This window comes from Chelonoidis abingdonii, chromosome 2 (assembly GCF_003597395.2).
Source record: "Chelonoidis abingdonii isolate Lonesome George chromosome 2, CheloAbing_2.0, whole genome shotgun sequence".
Classification (NCBI taxonomy): Eukaryota; Metazoa; Chordata; order Testudines; family Testudinidae; genus Chelonoidis; species Chelonoidis abingdonii.
In genome coordinates, this window is record NC_133770.1 from 86840395 (window position 1) to 86859161 (window position 18767).

The 18767-nt window shown below is 48.0% G+C and overlaps 1 protein-coding gene across 1 annotated transcript in view; it reads right to left on the bottom strand.

The window, feature by feature from the left end:
* The window catches only part of ULK4 (unc-51 like kinase 4), a 467406-nt gene that overhangs the window by 325770 nt on the left and 122869 nt on the right, over positions 1–18767 (bottom strand). Inside the window, exon 22 of the mRNA XM_075062527.1 lies at positions 1491–1618. Within this exon, the coding sequence (XP_074918628.1) occupies positions 1491–1618 (128 nt within the window). The remainder of the gene's footprint in view (positions 1–1490; positions 1619–18767) is intronic.

Genomic DNA, 18767 nt, shown 5'->3' on the forward strand with positions numbered 1-18767 from the left:
TAAGAAGGAACTGAAGGGCGGCTGGGTCGGCAGGGGGATATATCCGGCACCATAGCGGCGCCACTCCAAGGGGCGCCCTGCCGACCCACCGAGTGTTGCTAGGGTAAAAATCTTCCGACGAACGTGCACGCGGTGCGCACACACCTAACTGGAATGGATAGGTGTGTGCGCGCCTAACTGGAATGGATATGAGCAAGCACTCGAAGAAGAACTTCTGTTGTAAAATATTCCTCTAACTACACAGTCACATGTCCACTAAAAAGCATACAATTATCATTAAGTCGTTAAAAAAATAACAGTCCAGAACTGATTCATGAGTGGTAGTAGACAATATGTTCCTCAGCTCTGTTCCTTTTTACTACTAACTCCAGTCCTGCCTTTCTCGCACTCCATGACACCATGGAACACAAGCCCATCCAATCTGCTACTTGGTGGGTTTTATACCACATTATGTTCTTCTTCACACTGTACGAAGGAAAATAGCATATGATCCTGTTTTCAGATTCTTGTGACTATCTGGGGTAAAAAGTATGTCCCCAGTTGGAATTTCCTCTTCTTATTTTTCCCATTATCCCCTCCAAAATTACTGTAGCAGTGCACATTTCAATAGAGTCTGAAGGCATACAGCATTCCATTTGGTCCAAAAATGGAGACATTTCTGATGTCAGAAGAAGATGCACAGAAATTTAGGTTACTGTGTTCCTGTTAAAAACATCTCATTGAAAATCATTTGGATCACTGTAGCAGATAGAAAAAACTCAAAATTCACTCTTCTTTGGAGTGGTACAGCCTTAAATGACAGGCTGTCATATCTCACATTGTAAAATAATAGGTGAAATTGATAAAATCAGCAAGGAAGTGTTAGAAGAAATCTCTCTCTTCCCTTTCTTTTCAACAGAATGGTCTGGTGGAATACTCCAAGTGCATACACAAACATAAAGCCATTTTGTGCCTATTAATCATTGGACATGGTGTTGACCTGCACCACCTCAGTGGGAACTCTGAGGGGCACTCTCCACCAGTAGTGACCATTATAGTTAAAAGCTTACATTTATGCTTGACCCTACCATGAGGCACAGGGTGCAAGGAACAATTTCCCACCTTCAGTCCTAATACAGAGGCCTGCAACAATTGCAGTCCCTGATCTCTTTCTACTTATTGTAGAGACCACTCCTTGCTAGTCTCCAGTTGGGAGCAGAAATTATTCCAAATGGATAGGAATCAATGGGATCAAAGGCCCTCCCTAGCAACCACAAAACTTCCAGTTGTGACTGGCTAGTATATGGCCACCAAACAATCTGGCTTTTCATTATAGTAGTCACAACTATTCTGGGGGACTCTTATGATATCCGATTAATCTTAAACGGAAAATGAGTTGCTCTCAAAACAATGGTTCAAAAAAATACTACAATATTTACTGATAGAGTTTACAGAGCTAACTTTGAAAACACACACTACATGTCTAATTATATTCTTCATTAGCATCTTACCTTGCTTGGCAACTGAGCAGTAACATCTCTCTGTTATTAATTAACACCTGTAACAAGACCAGAAAGGCTTTTGCTCGAATGGAAGTTGATGGACTTTCAAATAAACGGATAATTGTAGTCACAAAATCCTGGGTGGGAATAAAAACAACAGATAAATACTGTTTATTGAATAACAAAGTATATAAATAACATTGTCCATTAGTGTAGACACATTTTAAATAATTCTAACATAATAAAGATGCAAATTACATTTGGATTCAATGTTAGTTAAATCCTTTTCATCACATTAAAATATAGCTCAAAATCTCACGATACCACTGAATAAGGGAGTTTTGTCCTAGACAGATAGGCTGACTGCAGAGCTGATATGTGCAGCCTTCCAAAGGTCAAGGTTAACAGACATTTTCTACTGTATTGGACCCTAAATAGGACTAACGAGTTATTTAAAACACACAGAAACCCATAATTAAAGTTATTTCATCCTAATAAAAGACAAAACAAAAGATATTTTAAAACACGATAGTTCTTTTAAAAGAAAAGTTGTAATTTTAAAAATTGCAAAAATACATACCGGTACTTGTCTTTCCTCCTAACACTATGAAATTTAGTAGTTTATATACTACCTTCAGTGTGAGCTAGAAGATCATAAGCTAATACAAATAAAAAATATTTGCTTGATGTAACTATAGGCTAGTTAAGTATAGCGTGTACTATGTGGCACATCAGATCTAAGTTACATATCAAGGACCCTGGATTTACAAGAAAACACGGTTTCCCTCTGTAACCATGCCTGGTATGGGTCACAGCTAGGGGCCAATCTCAGGCCACACTGTAAAAAAACTGGGAAGACACTCCCACACTGGTGGCATATTCTATGATTAGACTAACCAAACCAGCAATAAATGTGAACTATTGGATTGCTATACTAGCTTAACATGAAGCCACAGGCAGTCCCTCTAGACCTATATTATCACCCAAACTGGATTTCTGTGATGAAAGGTTATTAAAACCAAAATCACCACATACTGGGTTTGTCCAGACCCAGGAGGCCAGTCACTCACCTAGGTCAATGGATGCTCAAGACCTTACACCAAAAACAATACTGTAGTCAATCCTTTACTAAACTAAACTAAAGATATATTAACTAAGAAAAAGGAATGAGAGTTACTAAAAGGTCAAAGCAAATAAAATACCTTACAGTTGCAGCAAAGTACGTAGGCCAAACGACAGCCGGAATGTTAAATCTGCTAGTTTTCTATAAATCTCTCTGGGTTGCTGTAACAAGGCCTTCCTGGTTCTGTTTCTGTCCAGGGCTACAAACTACACAGAGGCCCTGGTGCTGGTCCAACTCCTTGTGCAGTTTATTTAGAAATGGAGTATCCATCACCTTCATAACATATACAATTCCTATAACAAGCAGGGGAGAGCCATATCTCTCACTCTCTCCTCTTACTGACTGCTTCCCCCTTTTCACTTCCTTCCTGTGCCTATTTGTGGGCTCTGGCTAACTGCTAAATTAGCCTTTCTGCCATGTCCGACCCACAAATTTGGCATAGCTCTGCTTAGTCAGCTCCAATCTGTCTTGCCTGATTGGAGCTGCTATGAACAGAGTGCTGACTCAGCCTTTCTTGCCTGGCACTCTGTCACAGTTGTCCAAATAGTTTTGGGGATCTCAGTCCTTTCATTTTAAAATTTCCCCAGTTAGAATTCACCAGTCCAGAGATGGGGTAGGAAAAAGGTGGCCAGCTGCCTTTGTTCTCCCCTTCTTTATACCTTGACCCTTTTTGCTAGAAAAATCCTGGCTGTGAGATGGGTCAGGCAGTTCCATGACATCCGTGCTTTGCCATCACTCCTTGATATCAATTGCAAATTAGGCTGGCACCTCCCGTAAACATTCCATCTGAGATGTCTTTGGGATGACATACAAAGACCCTTGTTTACAGTTCTTTTGTTATTCCTGAAGAGCCAATCTGTGGGCGTTTCTCAGACTCATAACATGTTTGAGTTACAAACATATAGCAAAATTTCATAACTCTACACACAATGTTGATACACACATTACAACAAGATAATCATTCTCAGCAGACTGCATCTTTTCAAAGGATACCTCACAAGGCATACTTTGTACAAGACTGACCACACTTTTACAAAAGTGGTGACCATATTAGTGTAGATCACAGAAGATTAGGGTTGGAAGGGACCTCAGAAGGTCATCTAGTCCAAACTCCTGCTCAAAGCAGGACCAATCCCCAGACAGATTTTTATCCCAGTTCCCTAAATGGCCCCCTCAGGGACTGAACTCACAACCCTGGGTTTAGCAGGCCAATGCTCAAACCACTGACCTATCCCTCCCCTGTTCCCCTTTAGACAGCATCATACCCTCAAGCTCTGACTCACTGACTGCACCCATCTAAATCCACTGTTGTTTTAAGCACATAATCCCAAGAAAACCCTGCAAAGAGCTTCAAAGCTAGAGAGAGATCCCTGCTCCTATGCAACTCAGTATGTGCAAAGAAAGAGGGAAGAAAGGCTGACTGGTCAAAACCATGAGCCCCCTGTCCATTGACTTCTTCCCATTGAAAAGCCATCACTTGAAGAGTTATGAAATGGTGGATTCAAATGAAAAACCCTAAATGAAGTTCAGTGCGGATGGATACCTGATGGAAAGATTGTACAGTAACTTGATAGGTACATCTTCACTAACCTGACTAAAAGAAAGGACAGTGTGCAAAATAAGTAGACTTTAAACAAGATTGTGTATAAACATAGAATAAGCCACTTCACAAAACACTTCTACTTGAAAGTTTAACAATGTCTGTTGGATGGCTGCTGAGGTTCCAACAAAATTTCATCAGCTTGAACTACATTTTGGACAGAATTTTGGAAAGAATTTTCTGCTCAGAACCCAGAAACCAGGCTGACAGTTGAAGGGACTTGAAATTCACATGCAGCATCTCACCTTCATAGTTCAACATGTACTTATGAAAGATCTCAAACAAAAAATTGCTACCAGCATTTCACACTAAATTATAGAATAGCTTCCACAGCAGTTCATCCACACCAGAATGGAGTTTTTTTGTTTGCAGTCCTATCTGGAAGAGAGTTCAGGGATGGCCCTTATCTCTCGTACAAATCTTCCACATTCTCTCTTTATTCCCCCCCCACACACACCCCAATGCAAAAAAGTAAAGCACTGAGTTGGATACTAGTGATTTAACAAAGTAGAGATACAGCGGAGGAAATATTCTATGTCCAACATAATAAGATGCATTTTCTGGCTGCTTGAAGGCCCAAATTCAGGCCCCTGCTTATTGTGGGAGACCACTGGAGGGTTAAAGAGGAATTGCTGAGAAGTTTAAAGAGGTGGGAGATTTGGAAAAGCTACCCTTGAGCGATTCATTCTAAAATAACTTGGGACCAAAAAGACATTAATCTATTGACAGTTCTGCTCCTTGAAGGCTTAAATCCTTTAACTCTATCTTTATATCAGTCACATTTCTGGGGAGTACCTTGATTACTCCCCCCCCCCCCGCCCTTAGGAAAATTAAAAGGCCAGATCATCTGCTGCAGCTTGGAGCAGCTATTGGGCTTGTGTGTAAATGAGGCCTTCAACCAGTTCTGCATACCAATCTTGTGGCTGCTCCTTAGTTAGGCAGGATCTGCCAGAACATACTAGTGCATCTTAGGGCGGTTCTAATTTATTTGGGATCCCAGTGGCCCTCAGGGGGCCACTGCAGCAGCCTGGAATTGTCAAGGTGCATGGATTTCCCAGGTATGCATCCTTGGACCCAGTCATGCCCCCTGCTCCAGCTGCAGGGAATGGTGGGACATAACCACTGTGGCTTAAATCACCCAAAAATTCCCCCTAAACAAGGGGCATGCATGGTTGGCCAGTGCAAAGCTACTCTAGTGTATCAGAGGCTATTACTCAAAGTCTGTATTAAATATGTTCATTATTTTTTTTTATTCTCACATCTTGTTTCGATCTCTGTCCAATGAGACCATGCCGAAAATTATTGTTGTTTTCTGCAATCAAATTTTATTCTTGTTTTTCTTTGGCATAGCTGTTGGTTCAGGGTGATGTTAATGCTTACTCAACCAGAACTGTGGTAGAAAGAGAGGCGGCTTCAAACCATTTTCTTGTAGTGAGATTGTGAAGAAGCTACTTGGAATTAATTATGCATGTTCATAAATATTGTTTTCTCAACATTAGACTGCAGAATGATTCTAGTTTTGGGTTGTGTATGAGCGGAAAGGCTTTTTAGCTTTAATCTTCAATTTTTGCAGAAGGTTATAGAGCAAGCACTAACAAATCAATTCCAGTAACACTTAATGCCTCAACCTCCCCCTTACTCTCACAGATATTGTGGAGCACACAGCAAGCAGTAATAACTATAGGAATATTGGTTTCGATGAGGTATAATCAAGTCAGTAAACTGCACCAGCGTGCTTTTAAACGTCCAAAGGCACATTCTACGACCATTCTGCACTTGCTCAGCCTATAACTGAACAGTTCCTCCTGAATACTATCCAGGCTGCCTGCATATAGATTCATGAGCCATGGCACTAAGGAGTAGGCTGGGTCCCCAAGGTTAACTATAGGCATTATAAAATCCCCAATGGTTATTTTCTGGTCTGGAAAGTAAGTCCCTTGCTGCAGCCATTCAGACAGACCAGAGTTCCTGAAGATGCGAGCATCATGTACCTTTCCCGGCCATCCCACGTTGATGTCGGTGAAACATCTCTTGTGATCCACCAGCGCATGCAGCACCATTGAAAAGTATCCCTTGCGGTTTACGTACTGGCTGTCTTGGGGCTCCAGTCACAAGATAGAGATGTGTGTTCCATCTATCGCCCCACCACAGTTAGGGAATCCCATTTCTGCAAAGTCATCCACTATGGCCTGCACATTTCCCAGAGTCACTACCCTTGATAGCAGCAACTCAGTGATTGCATTGGCTACTTGGATCACAGCAGCCCCCACAGTAAATTTGCCCACTCCAAATTGATTCCTGACTGACAGGTAGCTGTCTGGCATTGCAAGCTTCCACAGGGCTATCGCCATTCGCTTCTCAACTGTGAGGGCTGCTCTCATCTTGGCATTCTTGTGCTTCAGGGCAGGGGAAAGCAAGTCACAGAGTTCCATGAAAGTGCCCTTACGCATGTGAAAGTTTTGCAGCCAATGGGATTCATCCCAGACCTGCAACACTATGCGGTCCCACCAGTTTGTGCTTGTTTCCCGGGCCCAGAATTGGTGCTCCACAGCATGAACCTGCCCCATTACCACCATGATGTCCACATTGCCACAGCTTAGAGAAGTCTATGTCCATGTCCTTATCACTCTCGTCACTGCGCTGCCATCACCTTCTCGCCTGCTTTTGCAGGTTATGGTTCTGCATATACTTCAGGATAATGCACAAAGTGTTTACAACAGTGATAACTGCCGCGGTGATCTGAGTGGGCTCCATGCTTGCTATGGTATGGCATCTGCAGGAGAGCAGAGTTGCAGCAGAAGCGGTGGATGATGGAATAGATATTTATAGAGAGATGCCACAAGAATAGGTATTTATAGAGAACGATGAGAGGACCTGCAAGGTGGATTCATCAGAGCAGAAGAGCTGAGTTGCAGCGGAAGCGGGAGCGCATGACAGCCAACATGGAGAAATTCGCTATTAATCGAGACAGGAGAGCAGAGTGGCAGCAAAATCGGTGGTAGGAATGCCAGTTTTTCCAACTTATTCCTCTATCTGCGGCCAGAGCAGGAGAGCAGAGTGGCAGTGGAAGCAGTCATTGGATGACGACGGTTAGCAGTCCTACTATAGCGTCTGCTGAAAGCAATATGGCGCCCCCATGGAAAAAAGGTGTGAAACAACTGCCTGCCATCGCTTTCACAGAGGGTGGGACGACTGACGACATGTACCCAAAACCACCTGCGACAATGTTTTTGCCCCATCAGGCATTGTCAGCTCAACCCAGAATTCCCATGGACAGTGGAGACTGCGGGAACTGTGGGATAGCTACCCACAGTGAAACGCTACCAAAGTCAAAGCTAGCCATGGTACCGAGGATGCACTCTACCAACTTAATGTGCTTAGCGGGGGGACACACAATCAACCGTATAAAATCGCTTCCTAAAAAATCGACTTCTATAAATTCGACCTAATTTCGTAGTGTAGACATATCCTTAGCAGTATTGCTTTCTCAGGCTGGGATCTGTTTAGAACCCTGTATTCAAAAGTGATCCATGAACATTTCACAGTCCGGCTGTAGAACTGCCTATCAAGGCACATCAGTTCCCAAAGATGGAAGAGGAGGTTTAGAATTTAGCTAACCAATAGAAAGAGGAGCAATTGCAAAAGCAAATTCCAGCAAAACTTCCTTTCTTCAAAGGCTGTTTTATTTTTTTTGCTTGTTTGTTTCCTTTTTGGATGCAGATACTTTATGTATCCAAGAGTTAAAGTCCTGGTTTGTAGGAAACTTTGGTATTGGTTCAAATGACGTCTAGGTCTGCAGACTGAACCTCTTATATGGATGTTCGGAATGTTTTTCAGCAAAAACCTTCTCACTGGGGGAAATGTAGGACAGCCTGGATCCAGAGACACTGAGCTCTGAGTCACTTGCTCTTTAGAGAAATGACAAATGTGTTGTTCCCTAGAAACCCAACCAGTGCCTCGGGACAGATCAACCTCCAGTGTCAATTCTCAAATCCCAGTTTTCCCAGAAGCACCTGGCGTTGGATTGTTTGGATCCAATTCATGAGATACCACTGAGGTATAACTGGATACAAAATTCTTCTTATAAAAAGAGAAAAGGCAGCTTCTATATATCTTAAAGGTTTAAGAGCTTCTGACAGTTCAGTTCCTACTTCCCAGTCTATGGAGGAGTACCATCAAGGATTCCAATATTTTTGAGAAAATCTTTACAGACAATGCCAATGATTTATTAAATGGTGGCACCAGATCTAAAGACCTCTATCTCAATTTTAATCATATTGATTTGGAATTGAAAGTGTGGGTGCTCAGAAGGTAAAGACTGAGCAGATGCAGCCTCCTTAGTGAGGAACACCTTCAAACAACATCCATATTTGCCTTCCAGGAGGAGGCAGAGTGCATCACTGAGACACTTTATTATTACACTGCACACAAGATGTCTGCACAAAAAAATTTTTCAGGATCTATCTTTTGTAAATCTTATGACCCAGTGAAGGCCACCACTAGCTGATGGCAAAAACGACCTTTAAATGTGAAATAGAAATACTAAATATAATCTATGAAACTAAAGCTTTGGAACAATTGTTGTACGTGTGATTGACTCTACCTGGTTACAAAAGTTGGAGAGAAATCAATGACCGTCTTGATAGCGAGAGGATATAATGACCTTTCCACTAATGGCCTGAGTGGAGACTCCATGAGCTGTAGGAGAGCCACTGTAGCCTCAGCGTGGGGAGGCTGAAGAGATGACCTGCTGAGGTCCCCTCCAGCCCTACATTTCTATGATGGTATCCTGAAAAGCCACATTCCATTTGGAATGGCTGGCAGTTGGCTGCCCATTTTTCCTTTCTTCCAAATGGATCTAAACACTGGAGATCCGTATCCTAAAGCATGTTTTTGGCAAAGCTCAACTTTTCTCAGACCATCAAATCTTCTAGGGAGCTGGAGCTAGAGTGGGAGTAAAAGTAACAGAAACCCCAGTGGATAGCTGGTACAGTTTTTTTACATGCTTTGCTGGTGGTGTTTAGTGGCTGGTGTTTGCCACAAGGCTCTTTGGGTCCAGGACACCTTCATTTATACAGAGAGGAATCCTAATGGGACCGGCAGCTGACAAAATGTAAAATAATTTCTGAAACTTCTTGGAGATGACTGACATCTCAGTCTCCAAGGTGTCTTCAATCTGCACCAGGAACTCTTAAAAGGCCTTGAAATTGACCAGTGCCAATATCAGTGCCAAGGATACTGCTTTCTCCGAGGATTATGAAAAAAATCTCTTTAGGAAATAATTGGGGTCGTTTGGCCTCCAGATCCCACTCCTCTCTGTATCTAGCAACTGGTGTCTCACTATGGAAATGGCAGGAGTGGGGGACCAGGAGTGGGCAGGCCCTGATAGGGGTACAATGGCATTCCATATGTGCACAGAGGAATGACAGGTTTCTGACCAGACAGTGTCAACCTTGGTGCACTTACAGATGGGGTCTGCAACGAATGGCAACCTGGCTCTTTGACCTCAGTGATGAAAGGTCTCTGCTCAACACAGGTGGAAAGGTATGTTTCAGGGATGGTGATGAGAAATAAACCTTTTTCATAGGCAGGACTATCTGGCAGGGTGGTTTCAGCACAGGTGCATATCTCAGTGCAGAGTGTGGCCCTGAATTTACATTATTGTGCCAGAGTTGACACTGCTGGGGATGGGATAGTTACCTTTCATAACTGTTGTTCTTCAAGATGTGCTGCTCATGTTCATTCCTTGGCACCATTCCATTGTAGGTGCTGGTGCACTGGTGCCAGAAGTTTTTCCCTCAGTGGTATCCATAGGGGACCGGCTCTGGCACCCTCTGGAGTGGCACACATATGCAATAGTATAAGGGACACCACTAGCTCCCGCTTCCTTCAGTTCCTTCTTGCCAGATCTCTGACAGAGGGGAAGGAGTGCGGGTCATGGAATTGAGATGAGCAACACATATCGAAGAAAAGACGGTTACTCACCTTTGTAACTGTTGTTCTTCGAGATGTGTTGCTCATATCCATTCCAGTAGGTGTGCGGGCGCCGCGTGCACATTCGTCGGAGACTTTTACCCTAGCAACACTCGGCGGGCCGGCAGGCCGCCCCCTGGAGTGGCGCCGCTATGACGCCGGATATATACCCTTGTTGGCCCGTCGCTCCTCAGTTCCTTCTTGCCGGCTACTCCAACAGTGGGGAAGGAGGGCGGGTATGGAATGGATATGAGCAACACATCGCGAAGAACAACAGTTACAAAGGTGAGTAACCATCTTTTCTTCTTCGAGTGCTTGCTCATATCCATTCCAGTAGGTGATTCCCAAGCCTTACCTAGGCGGCGGGGTCAGAGCGAGACGTTGCGGAATGTAAGACCGCTGAGCCGAAGGCGGCATCGTCTCTCGATTGTTCAACCAGCGCATAGTGCGATGTAAAGGTATGCACGGACGACCAGGTAGCTGCCCGGCATATGTCCTGGATGGGAACCTGGGCCAGGAAAGCGGCGGACGAGGCTTGAGCCTGAGTAGAATGGGCGGTGAGGCGGCCAATTGCGACGTCCGGATACAGGACGTCACCCATAACGAAATCCGCTGGGAAGATACAGGCAGACCTTTCATACGCTCCGCCACTGCTATGAATAGCTGAGGCAAGCGTCTGAAGGATTTAGCCCTGTAGATGTAGAAGGCAAGAGCCCGGCGGACATCTAGGGTGTGTAGCTGTTGGTCCCAGCAGGATGCGTGTGGCTTCAGGAAGAAGACTGGTAGAAAAATGTCCTGGTTAATATGAAAGGCAGAGACCACCTTTGGAAGAAAAGCTGGATGTGGTCGTAGCTGCACCTTATCTTTGGAAAGATGGCGTAAGGTGGGTCTACCACCAACGCACGGAGCTCAGATACCCGTCTGGCCGAGGTGATAGCGACCAGGAAGGCCATCTTCCAGGACAGGTAGAGTAACGAGCAGGTGGCTAGCGGCTCGAAGGGAGGGGCCGTGAGCCTAGATAGCACAAGGTTGAGATCCCAGGTAGGGGAAGGGGGCTTAACCTGGGGGTAGAGTCTCTCCAATCCCTTAAGGAATCTTGAAACTATTAGGTGAGAAAAGGTGGAACTGCCGGACTCTCCAGGATGGAAGGTGGAGACTGCGGCCAGATGCACCCTAACTAAAGAGAGGGCTAGGCCTTGGCCCTTGAGGTACAATAAATAGTCCAAGACAACAGGGACTGAAACGGCGTCAGGAACGAGGGAACGCTGTGTACACCAGTAAGAGAACCGCTTCCACTTAGCGAGATAAGTCGCCCACATGGAGGGTTTCCTGCTCCCCAAGAGGACCTGTTGAACCTGGCTGGAGCATCGGCGCTCAGACTCGTTCAACCAGATAGAAGCCACGCCGTCAGGTGCAGGGACAGAAGGTCCGGGTGATGAAGCCTGCCAAAGTCCTGCGTTATAAGATCCGGGCAGAGTGGCAGTGGTATCGGAGTCGCCAGGGACAGGTCGAGCAGCATGGTGTACCAGTGCTGCCTCGGCCATGTCGGAGCGATTAGGATCAGCCTGTCCCTGTCCCTGCGGAGCTTGAGCAGGACTCTGTGGACTAAGGGAAAGGGTGGAAAGGCATAGAGGAGACCCCCTTTCCAGGGAATGAGGAACGCGTCCGAAAGAGATCCCGGGGAGCGACCTTGTAGGGAGCAGAACACCTGGCACTTCCTGTTCTCCTTGGAGGTGAATAGATCGATCTGGGGAAAGCCCCACTTCCGGAAAACAGAAAGCAGGATGTCTGGACGGATGGACCATTCGTGTGCCAGGAACGACCGGCTCAGGCGGTCCGCTAGTGTGTTCCGGACCCCCGGGAGAAAGGAGGCTACCAAGTCTAATGACTGGGCTATACAAAAGTCCCACAGCTGCATTGCTTCTTGGCAAAAAGGAGAAGATCGTGTCCCTCCTTGTTTGTTTATTTAATACATGGCCGTTGTGTTGTCCGTGAAAATGGCAACACAACGGCCCTGTAGATGTTGCCGGAAGGGCTGGCACGCCAAGCAGACTGCTCTGAGTTCGTGGACATTGATGTGGAGCTTCAGTTCCAGCAAGGACCAAAGGCCTTGGGTACACAGATGCCCCAGGTGTGCGCCCCACCCCAGAGAGGAACCGTCTGTTATTAGGGACAGCGAGGGTTGAGGTGGATGGAACGGTTGACCGGCACACACCATGGAGGGGTTCAACCACCAGTTGAGGGATCCCAGCACGTGCGACGGGATTGTGATTATCATGTCCAGGGCATCCCTGCGTGGACGATAGACCGAGGTGAGCCAGATTTGCAGAGGGTGCATGCGTAGTCTCGCGTGCTTTGTCACGCAAGTGCACGCAGCCATGTGACCGAGTAGAGTGAGGGCGGTGCAGACAGAGGTTGTTGGGAAGGCTTGGAGCCCCTGAATGAGCGAGACTATAGATTGGAACATCTGTGGAGGCAAGCTGGCTGTTGCTCGATTGGAGTCCAGCAGCGCCCCTATGAATTCTATCTTCTGCGTAGGATGTAGAATGGATTTGTCTAGATTGATGATTAGACCTAGACGGGAGAACAGACCTTTGATGATGTCTACATGTGAGGTAACCTGAGCCTCGGAAGTCCCTCGAATCAGCCAGTTGTCGAGATAAGGAAAGATATGAATTCGATGGCGACGGAGGTAGGCGGCGACTACCGCCATACACTTCGTAAAAACTTGAGGGGCTGAGGAAAGGCCGAAGGGAAGAACCGCAAATTGGTAGTGATGACGATTCACCACGAAGCGAAGAAACCTTCTGTGCGGTGGGTAAATCGCGATATGAAAATATGCGTCCCTCATGTTGAGAGCAGCGTACCAATCTCCGGGATCGAGGGAAGGAAAGATGTTTCCCAGGGATACCATGCGGAACTTGAGCTTCTTGCTAAACTTGTTCAGAGCTCGCAGATCCAAGATGGGTCTGAGACCGCCTTTCGCCTTGGGAATTAGGAAGTATCTGGAATAGAACCCCCTGACTCTTAAATACTATGGAACCTCCTCTATGGCTCCCAACGCGAGGAGCTTCGAAACTTCCTGCAGAAGGAGTTGCTCGTGAGAGGGGTCCCTGAAGAGGGACGAGGAGGGAGGGTGGGAAGGCGGGGTCGAAATAAACTGAAGATGGTAGCCACATTCCACCGTGCTGAGGACCCAGCGGTCCGTTGTTAGCTGGGACCACGCAGGGAAGAAAGCAGCGAGGCAGTTGGCAAACTGAACGGGATCCTGGGGGGAAATTGGTACATTGCTCTCGGGCACACCTTCAAAAGTTAGGCTTCGGTCACGTCGGTGGTTTGGTGGGACCGGAATTGTTACCCCCTTGAGGGCTGGACTAGCGCCTATGACAGGTCCGGCCTCTCCTCCTGGAGAAGTCCTGTCTCGGTCGAGGTGGGGGGTAGGATCGCTGGAGTTGGGAACGGAAGGACCGTCTCTGAGTCTGTGGCGTGTGCATTCCCAGCGAACGCATGATCACGCGGTTGCCCTTCAGACTCTGGAGGCAAGGGTCTGTCTTCTGGGAGAAGAGACCCTGACAGTGAAAGGCAGGTCCTGTATAGTATCCTGCAGCTCAGGTGGCAGACCTGACGCTTGCAGCCACGATATACGCCTCACAGCTATCCCCGAGGTGAGAGTCCTAGCCGCCAAGTCCGCAGCGTCCAACGAGGCCTTGAGGGAGGTCCTCGCAACCTTTTTCCCTTCCTCCAGGAAAGCTGAGAACTCTTGGCGGGAGTCCTGTGGGACAAGCTCTACAAATTTCCCCACTGCCTCCCAGGTGTTGAAATTGCCTCTACTCAGGAGGGCTTGTTGATTCACCACCCTGAGCTGGAGGCCTCCCGCAGAGTAGATTTTCCTGCCCAACAGGTCCATATGCCTGGCCTCTCTGGATTTGGGTGCAGGAGCTTGCTGGCCATGTCGCTCCCGCTCGTTGACGGATTGGACTACCAACGAGCAAGGAGGAGGGTGAACATAAAGGTACTCATACCCTTCTGACGGGACCATATATTTACGCTCAACCTTTTGATGTAGGAGGTACTGATGCCGGGGTTTGCCAGATCGTATCGGCTCGAGCCTGGATGGAGCGAATGAAGGGGAGCGCTACCCTCGTAGGGGCCTCTGCCGAGAGGATACTGACCACTGGGTCATCCACCTCAGGAACTTCCTCCACAGGCAAGTTTATGTTCAGGGCCACGCGGTGGAGTAGGTCCTGGTGAGACCTGAGGTCGATTGGGGGCGGTCCTGACGTTGCCGTTCCCGCCACAGCCTCATCCGGGGAAAATGAGGAAGAGACTCCAGGGACCAAAGGAAGAGACTCCTGGTCCTGTGGGGCATCCAGGGGCTGCTCCTGTTGGTCCATGCCCTGGGCAGGAGGTTGGTCCGTGCTCGCTGGAGGGGGTCTGCTCGCCGTGGACTCCGGTGCCCGATGGTCGGAGGGGGCGGAGTGCAGCAGCGGATGGTGGCTACCTTGGCTCTGGTGGTAAGCCCATGGAGTCCAAAAGGGCCACTGATGAGGACCTTGGTTGTCTGACTCTCCATAAGATGCCGTGTCGGCATGAAAGGAGATCGACGGCTGGCGAGACGGCCACGATGGGGCGGAGACCATGTGAGGAATGTCTCTGCAGCCAGTAGAACCGGCCCTGTGCGGTGCCGGGGAGCGGTACCGGGAGTCCCGCCGGTGCAGTGAGGGTGACCGGGACCTACGACCAGCGTGGTGCCGGGAGGTCGACTGGTGCCGAGAGTTGCCGTGCCGAGATCGGCTGCGGGTATGGCGGTGCCAAGATCTGGAGCGGTGCCAGTAATGTCTGGACGGCGACTGGGACTTCGAGCGGTACCGCAAGTACGACCGGTACCTTGATGGGGAGCGGTACCGGGACTGTGAGCGGCCGCGGGACCGAGAGCGATGACGAGACCGTGAGCGTCTGCGGGACCTGGACCGGGACCTGGAATGACAGAGTCCCATAGTGCCGGGCGAAGACGGTCGTACGAGGGCCGGCTTGCCAATAGATTGTAGGACCCGCACCGGCGGTGCCGGGGGTCGAGGCAGCTCAGGCTCCGTCATTGCGATCAGGTCTCGTGCAGCTGAGAACGTCTCCAGGGTGGAGGGCACGATGAGCTCAACCGTGGCACGTGCCGGGGAGCTGGTAGGCACCGGACTCAATGGCCCTTCCGAGGCCAGAATCAACGGTGCGGCAGACATCGGTGCCGCGGCAGGCGGAGTCGATGCCGGGCGGTCTGGTTTGGCTAAGCGCTCAGACTGCAGCGCGGGTATAGCGGCCGCAGGAGGCTTGCGCTTCTTGCTCCGCGGTGAGAGCGAGCGGTGCCGACCAGAAGCTGGTGCCGGAGACTGGTGAGACGACATCTTCTCAGAGGGCGTGCAGTGCGGTGCCAAGGAGGTGCTTGTTCCCGGTACCGCGGACGGTGCCGAGGACGGTGGAGTTAACGCTGCCTCCATCAGCAACTGCTTCAGGCGAACGTCCCGCTCTTTCTTAGTTCGGGGCTTGAACACCTTACAAATCCTGCACTTGTCCATTAAGTGAGATTTGCCCAAACACTTAAGGCAGGAGTCGTGCAGGTCGCCTGTGGGCATCGGCCTACGCCAGGCCGCACACGGTTTGAAGCCCGGTGATCCGGGAATGAGCCCGGTACTGGGGTAGGGGACGGGGCTAACCTCCGATCCCTTCTAACGAACTACAAAAACTAATACTACTAAAACTAACTACTAACTACTGTTAAGAGATCAACTATATACACAATTTACAGAAAAAACGAGAGAATCGCTAGGGAGGTGGAGAAACAGTTAGACTGTGCTCCACAGTTCCAACGACCGACACAGGCGGTAAGAAGGAACTGAGGAGCGACGGGCCGGCAGGGGTATATATCCGGAGTCATAGCGGCGCCACTCCAGGGGGCGACCTGCCAGCCCGCCGAGTGTTGCTAGGGTAAAAGTCTCCGACGAACGTGCACGCGGTGCGCGCACACCTACTGGAATGGATATGAGCAAGCACTCGAAGAAGAACAACAGCTATGAAAGGTAACTGTCCGCTCTTCTAGTGCTTGCTCATGTCTGTGACGCTGTACCCCAGAATGCTTTATGGGAATATGATATAACTGGAATATGATCTACCGAATCTATCTATGCTACATATGCCATGTAACATATCTATATGGTTATGAGCTACTGAATCTATTAATCCTATCAGCATGCATGTATCATTTTTGTATTAGAAATTATGAACAATCGCTGTGTACTGGCTTGATTGCTAAATAACCTTAGTAGAGCATTTGGTCAGTTGCTGGAGAAAGGAATGTTAAAATTAAGTACCTAATCAAGAAACATTTAAAAAACAATGAATGTTGGAGTGCTCCAATCCATATAAGAAGTCTACTTGAGGACGTTCAAAGTAGCATGTGACCCATGGCTGCTACCTGTTAAGAAACTTAGTCATTCATGGACATGTGACTTGCCCAGGTGACTCCAGAACTCCATCTTAGAGCTGGACTTTGCATAAGAGAGAGGAGGGGGTCTCCACACACAGGAGAAAGTCTATTTAAGCCCGTGGGAGACCCCTCCATTTTGTCTTCAGCTGGCTAAAGAGAGAGAATGTCTCCATCCCCCAGGATACTTGAAAGAAACTGGAACAAAGGACAGTGTGCAAGGGGTGAAAGTGATTGCTGGACCCAGGCTAAAAGGAGATAAGTCTGTAAAAGGGAGCATTCTGGAACTGATGAGGATCTTATCTGTAATTCAGTTTAATTAGACAGATTTGTGCATTTTATTTTATTTTGCTTGGTGACTTACTTTGTTCTGTCTGTTACTACTTGGAACCACTCAAATCCTACTTTCTGTATTTAATAAAATCACTTTTTATTTATTAATTAACTAAGAGTATGTATTAATACCCGGGGGAGCAAATAACTGTGCATCTCTCTCTATCAGTGTCACAGAGGGCGAACAATTTATGGGTTTACCCTGCATGAGCTTTATACAGGGTAAAACAAATTTATCTGGGTTTAGACCACATTGAGAGTTGGGCATCTGGGTGTTAAAGACAAGAACACTTCTGTTAGCTGCTTTCAGGTAAACCTGCAGCTTTGGGGCAAGTAAGTCAGACCCTGGGTCTTTGTTGGAGCAGATGGGAGCGTCTGGCTCAGCAAGACTGGGTGTTGGGTTCCCGAGCTGGCAGGGAAAGCAGAAGCAGAGGTAGTCTTGGCACATCAGGCGGCAGCTCCCAAGGGGGTTCTGTGATCTGACCCATCACAATGTCCATTCCATTTTAAGTGACTCCCAAGCAGTACCATAGAAGATGGGTAGGAATTCATAGACGCGTCGATTGCAACACAGTTCTTCCAACGTCAGCGTCATCTCTGGCCTGCTGAGTGATGGTGTAATGAGTCATGAATGCGTCTACTGAAGACCATATCATGGCCCTGCAGATGGACAGGGACATACGCCAGGAAGGCAGCCAAAGACGCCTGCACCCTAGTAGAGTGAGCCTTCACTACTGGTGAAGGTACAGCCCACACCAGCTCGTAACAAGTAAAGATGCAGGTGGTGATCCAATTTGAAATCCCGAGAGGACACCGGGAGATCCTTCATCCTGTCAGCTATCATGATAAAGAGCTGGGCCAGTCCGCGGAGGGGCTTGGTGCGTTCCAAGTAGAAAGCCAGGCACAACTGACATCTAGAGTGTGCACCCGGCTCTCCTCATTGGTTGTATGAGGCTTTGGACAGAACACCAGGAGGAAGATATCTTGGTTGACATGGAAGTGCGACACCACATTTGGCAGGAAGGCTGGATGGGCCATTGCTGGACCTTGTAGAATACTGTGTATAGGGCCCCCCCGCCTGCTGACATAGAACATGGAGGCCGTGTTGTCCGTCAACACCTGCACCACCTGACCGGACAGTTGGGGAAGGAAGAGTCCGCAAACCAGATAGATGGCTCTGAGCTCCCGGACATTTATATGTAGTTAGCTCCTCTCAAGATCATAACCCCTGAGTTTGCAGTATACCGAGATCTGCTCCCAACCGAGGTTGGACACATCTGAAATCAGAGAGACAGTGGGTCACAGGCTCATGAATGGTGTACCTTCTAACACCAGAATCAGGTTGGACTACCACTGCAATGACATAAGTACCTGTGGCGGGATCATGATAAGCTTATCTAGGTGATGTCTGGCCAGGGAGTAGACTGACGCAGCCAGATCTAGAGGGGGTGTAGTCTGAGTCTTGCATGTTGGACAACGTATGTGCATGCTGCCATGTGCCCCAATAGTCTGAGACAGACCTCAGCAGTGGTGAAGAAGGTAGGCAATGACATTGGCAAATCAGATCTGACATTGCCCTGAACCTGGCCTAGGACAGGAATGTTCTGGCTCAGGTAGAGTTGAGCACCAATCCGATAAACTCTATCATTTGGACCAGGATCAAGTGGTTCACAACATCTTGATGCTGCGCTGAACCTGGAACCTAGAGTGGCCTTTGATGAGCCAGTCGTTGAGGTACAGGTAGATCTGGATATCCCGACAGCTGAGGCAGGCCGACACCACCAA